The following is a 13,259-nucleotide window of genomic DNA, read 5'->3' as shown; positions in this document are numbered from 1 at the left end:
GCTTGGTCAAAAGATCTTTGATCAAGCTAGAATCGAAGTTGATAATTTTACAAGAGACAAAGCTTAATGGAGAAAAGGTTGTAGAATTTGTAAAGTATTGCTACAAATGGGAAGGAATTTTCCAGGATGCCAGGGGAATGGTTGGTGGCTTGGGATTATTGTAGATTCCGTCTCTTATAGAGGTAAATCCAATCGCATCATATGATCATTGGATGGCTTGTGTTATCCACTGTAAGAGAACAAACATTCATTTTTCTTTGTTTAATGTTTATGGGCCAATCAAACCTGAGGAGAAGCTAAAAGTCTGGACTGAGATTACCCTGCAAGGTAATTTGTTAGAAGCGGATAAGGTAATAATTGCAGGTGATTTTAATGCCATTCTAGACATTGATGACAAGGAGGGTGGCCTAAGGAAATCCACCAAAGTTATGGGTGATTTTTGGGATTTTGTTTCAAGCTGCAAATTGGTTGACATCAATCCCAAAAATGGGAAATTTACTTGGACAAACAGAAGATTAAACCTCTGTAAGATATCTGAGAGATTCAACAGGTTCTTAGGTGGTGAATGGTGGATGAAGGACAATTTCTTAATGGAGACAAACATTATCCCTCAGACTGGATCAGATCATTTTCCTATTACCCTCTCAATCGATCATGATAACCCCTGTCAAAAGAACTACTTCAAGTTCTTAAGCATGTGGTGGCTTGACCTAAATTTTAAGGACAATCTTAGGGAGTGGTGGTTAGAAGGGGATATCTTCTGTGGTTCCCCAAGCTTCTGGTTCACAAAACAAATCCATTTTCTAAAAAAAAACTTAAAGCCTGGAACAAATTCTCCTTTAGGAACATCTTTGCAGAAAAGAATAAGATTGAGACAGAAATGGAGGCCATTAGTAATCAGATTATGTCAATACGCATGACAAACAGTGATTATGAGTCTGAGAAACTCCTAAGAGAGCAGTATTTGGAGATTCTCAAAGGGAAGAAATATATTGGAAAGATAAATCAAGGGAATTATGGATTGCTGATGGGGACCTGAACACCAAATTTTTTCATGCCTCCTCCAAAGCCAGAAGAATTAACAACAAAATTTTCTCCATCAAGGATGACAATGGCAATTTAAAAACTTCGGTGAAAGATATTGAGCAATCTGCTATCGATTATTTCACTGATCTTTTGGGAAATGGCAATCTAGATAACAATTCCACATATCCCTTAATTGCTGAGGTCATTGAAACACTCATCACCAACGAAGACTATGAAATGCTGCAAGCTCTGTACACTTTGGAGGAAATAAAATGTGCTACTTTTTCCCTACACCCTCATAAAGCGCCTGGACCTGATGGTATGACTGTCGAGTTCTTTCAGAATTGCTGGGATTTCATGGGTCAAGATATTTTGTCGGGGGTTGAGGAGTTCAAAAAAAACAAAAATTTGTCAAAGAAATCAATCACACTTTGATATCCTTGATTCCCAAGAAGTAGTACTGTGACATAATGAAGGACTATCGTCCTATCTCACTATGCAACACAATCTTCAAAATTATATCCAAAGCCATGGCGGAGCGACTTAAAAAATTGCTACCCAAGTTAATATCAGAGAATCAAAATGGCTTCACCCCCGACAAGGAGATTGCCGATAGCATCATTTTGGTGTCTGAAGTCATCCATTTAATCTGCAAAGAGAAACAGAAAGGTATGATCATTAACTCGATGTTGCTAAAGCTTATGATCGGGTGGTCTAGAACTTTTTAATAGATGTTTTGGAAAGACTGGGTTTCCCTAAAGAATGGATCGAAAGCATTAAATTTTGTATTTCTACGGTTAATTATTCCCTTATTGTCAATGGAAATGTACGTGGTTTCTTTGGTGCCACTAATGGCTTGTGCCAAGGAGATCCTTTATCTCCTGCCCTTTTTGAGTTAATGGCAGAAGTCCTAGGGAAATTGATTAAAAAAAGACATACATATAACATATGGAAAGGGATTAAAGTGCATAATCAGTTGAATGCCATCACCCACTCCCAATTTGCTGATGACATCGTGATATTTGGGGAAGCATCATTGGTTGAAGCCAAGAACATTATGAGTACGCTAAAGCTCTATTCTGAGCAATTCGGGCAGCTGATGAATAATCAAAAATTGCAGTTATTTTTCTTCAACACCGACAGACAGACACAACTCAGAATTGCAAGCCTTTTTGGAATTATTGTTTCAGAACTCCCAATTAAGTATCTTGGCATTCGAATCGATAAAGGTGGCAGGCAACCACAGATTTGGGATGATGTGATAAAATCTTGTATGTCTAAATCAGAAATTTGGAAGAATATATGGTTAACATAGGCAGGTAGATTGACCATGATCAAATCAGTTCTCTCGATTATACCTATCTACAATATGTCTTGTTTCAAAGTCCCTTCTGGTACAAGAAAGAGCATGGACAATTTACTAAGAAAATTCATATAGGAAGGAGCCAAAGATGCAAAGAAGATACCACTAATTAATTGGGACACTATGTACCTATTGAAAGAAGAGGGAGGTGCAGGATTAAGAGAAATGGAACTACAAAATATTGTGTTGGGAGATAAATTAACTTGGAAAATGTACACAAAACTGCTAAAACTTTGGTGCAAAATATTCAGGAAAAAATACTTGGATTCTAAGATCCCAAACAAAATCCTCACAATGGTAAACTCAGAAAGAGGATCTACCACCTAGAACTTTCTATAGGATTGCAAATTTATAATAAAAAACCATATTAGATGGCATATTGGCAATGGTAGATCTGCAAATTTCTGGCGGGACTCATGGGATGGTGCACCCGCATTATCAGAGATAATTAGTGACAATGATTGGATAAATCTTGTTGAATCCACTTATGGAATGTTTATCAAGGACAACTTCAAGTAGAATAGGGACATGGATGGGAAGAGAGTGTGGAAACAGGTAAACATTAGCAATTCGATACTAAGATTGTGGGAAGTACTAAAAAGTAGGAGTATCCTAGTGTCAAATGAGGAAGACAGGATATTCTGGTGCGTCTCCAAATTAGGGGACTATAGTGTCAAATTAAGATATGAGGTGCAAAGACAAAGAGGCATGTGCTTGGACTAGCCATATAAGTTATGTTGGAGCAACAAGCTTCTTCCTAAAGCAGGGGCCTTTCTCTGGATAGCACTACATAATAGGATCCTCACAGGGGACAAACTGAAAATGATTGGTATCTCAGGACCCAATATGTGTGTCATGTGTAGAGCGGACGAAGAAACTGTTAGCCCCAATATGGAAAGCTAATGTACTGAGAGGGGAGGGGTGAATCAGTACTCCAAAACATTTCTTGAATAATATCTTTACTGTTATGCATAAACCAAATAGTGCAGTAACATAAAATAAAGCTAAAACAAATAGATAACAATCATACATGATTCACTCCATAACACATATATTTTGGTTACACAGAAACTCTTGGTTAGAGAGAAAAACTATGGTGGGGATGGCACCCACAACTTCACTACTGCAATAATAAAGAGTGCTCGGTTAGAACTACATGTTCAGCTATTTTTGATAGCTTACCCTGTTAGGAGTAACAAGATTTGTTAGATCTACCTTGCTAAAGGATTTTACAACACTTAATCTAAATGTTGCACTTGGTTAGAGGCTTTACAATTTATAGACTTGATTAGAGTCTTTTAACCTGTTAAAGGTTTCTCTTTCAACTTCACAATATTATAATAAAATCATTACAAATATCTGTAACTTTACATCTGAAATGTTATAGCAGATTCTATGTGCTCAGAATAGATTACCTTGCTTATAGCATACCTTGGTAACCCATATAGTAACTCGGTAAACCCTTCTGTTTACTCTGTTCTTCGACTGTTCTCTGAAAACCTTCTCGGTGACCTCTGTGTCTGTGTAATAGTCTTCTTACACTCATACATACACCCTTAACTCATGCTGTATAAATAGATCTCTTAAGACGGTGATCCAATTCATTGCTTCGATCTTACAAACATGATTTATAACCATGTAAAATATTTCATTAGTTAGATGACCTCGAAATTATACACAATCTTCTAGTATAATTTCCAATGTGATAATGGTTAGACGTGCATCGATCTTGTAACACGTTTTCATATGCATGTCCAGGTTCAATGAATCTGGTAATACGTTTCACTCGGTGTATATCAACTCGGTGTGTCATCTTTGTTGCTCGGTAGACATGAAAAGATACTTGGTAGACAGCTCGATGTATACTGCGTTCTGTGACTGCTTTCTTCTGTAATCGACTAGACTGTGCATACTGACTAAATATTTCAGTAATAGTAACCGACTAGAGTATATAGTATAACTTTGACATAAAACTAATGGCAATCTGATAAGTAGTAACAATCTACCCTTTTGACATTAGTTGAGATGTTTGACAAAAACTACTTTCAAAGTTATAACTCAAAAAATCTATATACTTTGCAAAATGACTATACTTGATAGTATATACAATAGTCAATGAAATAGTATATTTAGATATACTCCCCTTATCATTATACTGTACAAAACTCTAATTTTGAATGCTCGGTTTTGTTTTGTGTGCTTTACTTACTATTCTGTATACTGCGATTGGATATTCTTCTTATTCTGCTCGGTATACTCCCCCTGTATACTACACTCTGAATACTATACCAAAACTATATCACTCCCCAAATATATTGTCTCACACTCCCCCTTTTTGAAAAACATCAAAACTTAATTTCCATCCGGGGGGCGGTAACTGGTCAAAAATAGATATGTACTTGTTTCGGGCATCGGTGAGAGCGACAGAGAGTGCATCCTTTACATTGTCCATTAAAGAATTTTGTGCTTGAATATCAGCCAATAGTGATATTAAGCCATCAAGAGTGCTTCCCTCTTGTGTAGTAGACAAGTATGTGGCTTGGTTGATCTGTTCTTGGACAGATGAAAGATGAGGAAGGAATAATGTCTGAAGTGTCATTATGTCCATCCGGATCTTGTGTTCTTCATTTCTTAAGTCCAATTGTTGAGCCATGAGCTGTTGTAACCTTGTATAAAAATTTTGAATTGAATTTGGCTCTGTGGTCAACTTGCTTGAGAGATCAGTGATCTCTTTCTCAATTGTCTCTATTTTATTCTTAATGTCTTTAATGAATAAAGAAAATGTGCAGAGTTTCTGAAATAACTAATGAATGTGCTTGAGTTGAGGAGTCAGCTTAGCAATAAATTTGACAAGTTTGACTTTGCTAATGGCTAGAGTTTTCTGTACCTCTTCTATCATTTTTGCAGTGAGCTCCTTGTCTTTTAGCTTGCTCAAATATTCAGAGGCATCAACTCTGGATGTTTCTATTTGATTAAGGAGTTCATCCAGTTGAATATGGATGGCTGCATCAGTTGACACTGTAGCTGTAGGTAGCATATCTGATAGTAGTGTCTTCACCTTCTGAAGTACTTTATTCTTCTTTTGTATGGCCATCTATTTTTCTTGTTCGGCCTTTGCTTTGCACAGCTCACCAAAATCAATGAGTGCTTGCCCCTTTAATTTTGACATATCCACATTGGGTAACACTATTGGTTTAGACAAATCAACTTTGAAACTATGCTTTTTCACTTCTTTTCTTTACCTTTGGCCGGTTGGACCAAGACAATAGCTTGGGAGGCTTGCTGACCCTCGGTAGGTTGCTCGGTAGAGGCAACACTTTGGTCGGTTCCTATAGCCTCTGTGGTGTCTTTTGGTGTCTCGGTACTGGGTGTCTTAGTTGCAACATTTTCAGTGCTCGAAGGTGCTTGTGAGGTCTATTCTAGAGTAGTATCTTCTCCTGCTGTAGACTTGTGACCTTCGGTGCCTTGTGTTGTATCCTAAGGAGTTTCGGTAGAGACAAGTTGATTGACCGGGGGATAAGGCTGAACTTGTTCTAAAATGGATTCACTAGATACAAGTTTTGCATATGTAGTGCCTTCTATCATTTCCTGCTCCAGTGCTTCTGTATCCATGACATCTTCATCTATTTGAATAGTGTTAGCAAAGTCTTGTTCGGTAGCATCAGGACCTTGCTCGGTGACATCAGGATCGTGCTCGGTGACATCAACGATTCAACAGTAGTTTGTTCACCGGCATCCTTGATTTTGAATATTTCCTAGCACTTTGCTTTTGTCTCATTTTCTACGTCAATATATAGCCCATTCATCAGTTCTAAGGCTCTCCATTTGACAAGAAACTTTGAATTGTAGGTTGTCAGATGTTCCTTTATTTCAGCTATTGACATATCAGGAAAGAGATGGACTAGACTTCTTTCTTTGATTTGTTTCTCTGAGTCCATTGCATACTTCCACCTGTTATCAATATGCAAGTAAAGTTCATTTGGAAGTGACTTTGCTAGTTCCAATGGAGCTAATCGGAACTTTAGAAGTGTGCAGATGACAACTTCTTCAATTTGTCTCTTCTCATCATTATTTCTAGTTTCATACTTGACATATCTAAATGAACCAAATCCTCCATATTCTTTCAGATTAGCACAAAAGTTTTCAACACTATGTATATTTACCTTCTTTCTCTTGACAATCTGGAATTTGTTTGCATCCTCTGATTCTGTATCACTAGACTCTTTTGCCAAAATGAGTCTCCGAGTAGATTTCTTGTATGTCTTGGTTACCTTGGGAGCAGTAACACTCTTTTGTTTCTTACTCGTTGATGTTGCAGATGCTCTTGTGTTAGGTCTCTTTGTTGGAGGAGTCGGTAGGGCCTTTGAAGTGTCCTGTTTCTTTCTTTTTAACACTTTACCCTTAGGCAATTCGGTGCTCAGTGTTATAGCTGCCTCTTGAGCTTCTGATTCCTCTTCGGTGATGGCAAGAGTGCCTTTGATAGGTGTAGAGGAAGAGTCTTCTCCAAATTTCTCTGACAATGCCTTAATCATCTTTGTTGCCTTTCTTGTAGCTTTGGGTACTACAATGCTCATTTTTATCTTTTCCTTTACTTCTTCATAGGTTCCATATCTTAGCTCGGTAGCATGCCTTGGTAATGTAAGAAATGCATCAATTTGTTGTTTTGTGATGTCAAAGTCAATCTTGTAACCCATAGGTGGCAAAGATTGAGTCCTTGGTTCCACAACATTCACATAATAGTAATCGGTGTCAACTTCAAAACATATATCATTTTTGTATTTCTCTACTAGCTGGGGTGGGATTCGGTACCTGTTATGCATTTTCTCTTGAAATTTACTGAAGTAATCATCCATGATATCATTGAAATTATCTCCTAACTTTTTGATGAAGTCATTAATCTGATGGGTGATTGGTCGGTGTAGCTCCCAAACTACTTTACCGACTGATGGAAAGAATTTTTCAAAGTAGAAAAACATGCATACCAGTAGTGATCCAAACTTTAGAGTATTAGCTGAGTTGTTCTTCTTCAGCTTCCTGATAATGTTCAGATTCTCAAACAAGTTATTCAATAACACCTCACATAAGTCAATTTTCATTCCCTTTTTCACAATTTTATAAGATAAGTCAACTGCTGCATAGGGTACACTATTTTCCCTTGCCAATTGGAAGAAATAGTAACCAATTACTCTAATAGAAAACTTAAGTTTTGCATCAATGACATTGTTCAGTTTTAGTCCTCTGTAATCAGATTCTACTCCGGTTAAACTGATCAATTCCTTCTGTGATATCACCTTCTGGGCTCGAACATGATCATAGATAGGGTAACCGGTAATTAGATGAATGATTTCCTTGGTTATCTTGAATGGTTGCTCTTCTAGCCACATGAAATCATCATGAACTCTGCTTAGAACAAACTTGACCCACTGGGGTTTGAACACACGAGGATAGGTTAGGGCTTCAGTTAATCCTTTGATTTTGATGTGTTCATATTTGCTGTTCAATTTACCATCGGTACATAGCTCATCATAGGTGTCTCTGATTTCAACATGACCAAGTTCTTCAACACGATATTTGATGAAGAATCTCACATCTTCGACTAACAACACTCTATCCGGGATGAGTGAAAAGGCGGTTTTGTCATCAGGTTCAGAAGCAACTTTGGGAGTCAAAGAGTATTTTAGTGAGGGCTTCTCTACATTCTTGACAACTATGGGATCTTGGATCTTGGGTGCCATTTAAGATTTTAGGTAAAAACTAGTAAAGAGTCCTTAGGGTTTTAGGATTTCAAATGACAGACGCTTTGTACTTAGCAAATAATGGCAACTAGATAAGATCGGTAAACCAACTTAACAATACATTGAGATTTGATGTAAATACCTTGTATTTTCTTTGAATGAGGGTTTGATTGCCTTGGAATCGCTTTCTCTGCTCTCTCAAAAACTTGGTAAGTGTAAATGACCGCGAAAATGCTTTTAAGTACACAAAATACCTTATCGGGCTTCATGCGGGTTAGGTCAAAAACATTAAATGCACTCGGTTCCTCTTTAACCAATTTACTCTCCCTTTTTGTTTTAACCGAGTAACCAAATTTCCTTCATTTACCGACTTGATAGGCTTCCTGTATTCACTGACTTTACAGGTTTCCTGTATTCACCGACTTGACAGGTTTCCTATAAAGTGCTTCAAAAGGCTTTGATAGAATTTCAAACTTACTAATACATCTTAACTATGTAGATTTTGAATTTAGTACATAATAGAATAGGAATTGTTATGATTTTAAGCTTCAGAGAATGTAGTCCCTTCATACCTTTACCGATTAATTTGGAATAGGTGCACCTAACTTGGTAGGTAAGGTGCTTTCTTTATTTGACACAATTTCCTTCTTTTTCCAAATCATTTGTAATTTTTCTTTTATTTCTTTAGTGTCTTTTCGAGGTTGACCTCTACAATCTCCAGCCAAGTGTCCAACTTGGTGACAATGAAAACATGCCATACCAGGATTTTTCCATGATCTTCGGTTGTTTATTCCAAACCTTATAAAATAGTTAGCACTAATATGTCCATATCTTCCACAACATTCACACCATATCCTTGTATTGTAATCCCATGGTACTACTACATATTGTTGGTAAGGATCTATGTAAGTTCGGTAACCTCTAGTGTTTGCTTGGTGTGCAGACCACATGTAGCTCTTTTGCTTAAACCAACACTTCTCGGTACTATGTCCATATCTATTGCAGTTTCTACAAAACCCTTTGAATTTTGCCTTCTGATAATTGTTAACAAACTTTTTCCTACATTGATTAGATGTGTGACCATATTTATTGCAATTGTAACAATAACCATTGGACTTAGTGACATTCGGTTGCTTACCTTTTCTGATTTGGCATATGTTGGCAGTGTGACCTTGATTTCCACAATAGTTGCAAATAGGCTTCTTTCTTTTGATGTTATTCTTGTTTCCAGCTTGCTTTGATGATTCTCCTCTCTCGGTAGTATGAATTCCTTTCTCGGTAGAGTCTTTTCCTTTGTAACCAAGTCCTACATCTTTGTTGGGTCTTCTTGTATTTAGTTGCTCATCTAGCATCTTTGATGCTTCATAACTCTTCTTTAGTGTTTCTTTGGATTTCTTCTCTGTTTCAAGTTCATCGGTCAGCCTTGATACTTCAAGTCTCAATGCTTGGTTCTCATCATTCTTCAGAATTGCTTCATGATGTGCATAACCTAGTTGATCTGATAGGTTTTGTTGAATTCCAGACAACCTTGAGATTTCATCATTCTTATTAGATACTAAGACTTCAAGTTGTTGTTTCTCTCTTTCTAGATCTCTTACTTTATCCTCAGCTGTTCTTAATGCATCTAGATTTTCAGTCATCTGTGTGCTGAAATGTTCATGTTCTCTTTTCATTGCTTTTAGTTGATCAGCCAGTGCTTTGTTATTTTCTTTCAATACTCCAATCATTTCTTCAATTTCTTCAGATATACTGTTCTCAGATGATGTCTCAATTTGTTCCACTAACTCTTGAGAGTCCTGCAAATCATCAGATAATCTTCTTCTTACTTTTAGAGATTTTTGCATTTGCCTTTGCATGTCTGCAATCACTTGATTAGCATGATCCAACTCTTCTTGCAGATGCACAATCCTCCGAGATTGTTTATAGCTTTCCATTGATAAGATCTTTCTCTTTAGGCAGTTAAACCCTTTTCCAAGATACAAGATCTGATACCAATTGTTAGGCCCAATATGGAAAGCTAATGTACTGAGAGGGGAGGGGTGAATCAGTACTCCAAAACATTTCTTGAATAATATCTTTACTATTATGCATAAACGAAATAGTGTAGTAACATAAAATAAAGCTAAAACAAATAGATAACAATCATACATGATTCACTCCATAACACATATATTTTGGTTATGCAGAAACTCTTGGTTAGAGAGAAAAACTACGGTGGGAATGACACCCACAACTTCACTACTGCAATAATAAAGAGTGCTCGGTTAGAGCTACATGTTTAGCTATTTCTGATAGCTTACCCTATTAGGAGTAACAAGATCTGTTAGATCTACCTTGCTAAGGGATTTTACAACACTTAATCTAAATGCTGCACCTAGTTAGAGGCTTTACAATTTATAGACTTGATTAGAGTCTTTTACCCTATTAAAGGTTTCTCTTTCAACTTCACAATATTACAATAAAATCATTACAAATATCTGCAACTTTACATCTGAAATGTTATAGCACTTTACATCTGAAATGTTATAGCAGATTCTATGTGCTCAGAATAGATTACCTTGCTTATAGCATACCTCGGTAACCCATATAGTAACTCGGTAAACCCTTTTGTTTACTCTGTTCTTCTACTGTTCTCTGAAAACCTTCTCAGTGACCTCTGTGTCTCTATAACAGTCTTCTTACAAACAGATCTCTTAAGACGGTGATCCAATTCATTTCTTCGATCTTACAAACATGATTTATAACCATGTAAAATATTTCATTGGTTAGATGACCTTGAAATCATACACAATCTTCTAGTGCAATTTCCAATGTGATAACGGTTAGATGTGCCTCGATATTGTAACATGTTTTCATATGCATGTCTAGGTTCAATGAATCTGGTAACAAGTTTCACTCGGTGTATATCAACTCGATGTGTCATCTTTGCTGCTCGGTAGACGTGAAAAGATACTCGGTTGACAGCTCAGTGTATACTGCATTCTATGACTGCTTTCTTCTGTAACCGGCTAGACTGTGCATACCAACTGAATATTTTGGTAATAGTAACCGACTAGAGTATATAGTATAACTTTGACATAAAACTAATGGCAATCTGATAAGTAGTAACAGAAATTGCCAATCATTTACTCTTCAATTGTCCTCTGGCAGAGGCTTGTTGGAATTGGTTTTTTGATAAAAACCAATCTTAAGACTGTTAGAAGCAAGCTACTCAAGGACTTCCTTATTTCATGGCCTAGTACCCTCTCTTCGAGATGGAGTGATCTCTGGTTAGGCAGACCTTCAATGATTGTTTGGCACATTTGGAAAGAAAGGAATAAGAGGATCTTCAAAGAGGCTCTGCTTCCGTTTAATAAAATAATTGATAATATCAAAAGTGCAGTAGAAGAAGTGATAAATGGGAAAAATGCTAAGAGAAAAATCAGAAACTATAACGATTGGGACCATAGGATGGTGAAATTTTTGCTCCTCAAAGACCCCAGACCCATACTCATACCCACCAAAGAAAAAATTGATAGGAAAACTATCAGATGGAAGGCCCCGCCAATGGATTGGATGAAACTTAACTTTGACGGAGCAAGTAAGGGGAACCCCGAAGATTCTGGCATTGGTGCCATTATAAGAAATAATATTGGCGACCCTATCTATGGGGTGTATGGTGGATTAGGACTTGCCACTAACAATGAGGCAGAGATCAAAGCTTTAGAGGTTGGATTAAATCTATGTGTGCAGAATGGTATCTCGAGAGTAATCATTTGGGGAGACTCTCAAATCATTATAAATGACATCATTAAGTTGAATTTCCAATGCTGGAAGCTAAGAAAATTGTTCCCCCACATAAATTATCTCTTGGAAAAGATTGACACTTTTTAAATTAATCATGTATACCACGAAGGGAATCAAATGACAAATTATCTTGCAAACTTGGGAGTTGTGAACAGAGACGACAGGATCACCTTTGATCAGCATTCTGCGAGTGAAGGTATAATCAATCAAATCAAGCAGGATTCTTCACACGAAGGTATCAGATAACAATTGTACGGTAGAGATATGAATACTCGAGCTAAGGGTATAGGTGGCACTAGATAAGACTTCGGCCCTTGTTCGTAGTACCGTGGTAGGATGAAACTGTCATTCCAATCCTAATATTGGCGAAAATATGGAATGGTGTAAATTCCAATACTTCTGTATTGGCGGCATAAACGCATCATTATCTTTGACTATATTCGACAACTTTCTTAAAGACAATGTGTGACTGAAATATGTGAAGGAAAAATATAGACATATCCGGCTTTATAAAAGGTCTTCATCCCTCATTCTAAGTTGTCTGAGCCAAAAGAAAGAAGGTAATGACACATTTTAGAGATATTAGTTGTGTCAACTGCGATAAAAATCTACGAGCCTAGCTTCGAGACTTGTTTGTTACCGAGGATTATGTGTATGATGCTATACAAGGGTTGGTGGGCATTACTTCGAACTTTGACAGGCATTGGTGTGATGCCTTCATTTATGAGGCAGTTATTCTACCATTGGTGGACATTATCGACTCAAGGGAGTGGTCGGTTGAGCTATTAAATGACTTTGTCAAGTTGTTTAATGAAAACTCAGTTGCGAACGCGATTCTCAGCCTTGAAGAAGAGGTGAAGGAAAGTATTATAAAAACATATTTCCAACCCGAATACTATTTTCCCTCGGATTCTGGTGAGGAAACAGGCAACTCGAGTGAGAAAGGGAGCTCGAACTCAGAGGACAATGAAAGATGTAGGGCCAAGGAATGGAGGATCGAGAAGGCAAAGGAAAAGGAGCAAATGAAGATATTCACAGAGAATGCATAGGAAGTATTTTGGTGCGCGGCTCTGAATGGAAACATGGCCCCATTCAGGAGATTAACAAACTCTGAGGAATGGTGGTTCTCAGACAACTCCACCGTGACTATCATCAGTCTGGGTGAATATGCTGCCCTCATTTTCCAAGCAATCCAAGGGGGTGATTAATGTTCTTTGATTTGCGTCAAAGTCCAATACGGACATGGTTTTACTTGTTCTTAGGTTTCTAGGTTATCACTGTCTTGTAATAGATGTATTTGGCTTCTGCTACTGTTATTTCTGCCTACCCACTACTGGTGCTATCTTTCC

The 13,259-nt window shown here is 37.3% G+C and overlaps 1 protein-coding gene across 1 annotated transcript; it reads left to right on the top strand.

Moving 5' to 3' along the window:
• Positions 1-1,556: 1,556 nt before the first annotated feature.
• On the top strand, positions 1,557-2,341 carry LOC131860395 (uncharacterized). Its single transcript, XM_059214802.1, has 2 exons — positions 1,557-1,695; positions 1,788-2,341. Exons 1-2 carry the CDS (start codon positions 1,557-1,559, stop codon positions 2,339-2,341), a joined length of 693 nt encoding a protein of 230 aa, XP_059070785.1.
• Positions 2,342-13,259: the final 10,918 nt, after the last annotated feature.

This window comes from Cryptomeria japonica, chromosome 11, assembly GCF_030272615.1.
Source record: "Cryptomeria japonica chromosome 11, Sugi_1.0, whole genome shotgun sequence".
Taxonomy (NCBI): domain Eukaryota; kingdom Viridiplantae; phylum Streptophyta; class Pinopsida; order Cupressales; family Cupressaceae; genus Cryptomeria; species Cryptomeria japonica.
Note: the sequence above shows the minus strand (reverse complement) of the source record. Positions and strands in the feature narration are given on the sequence as shown.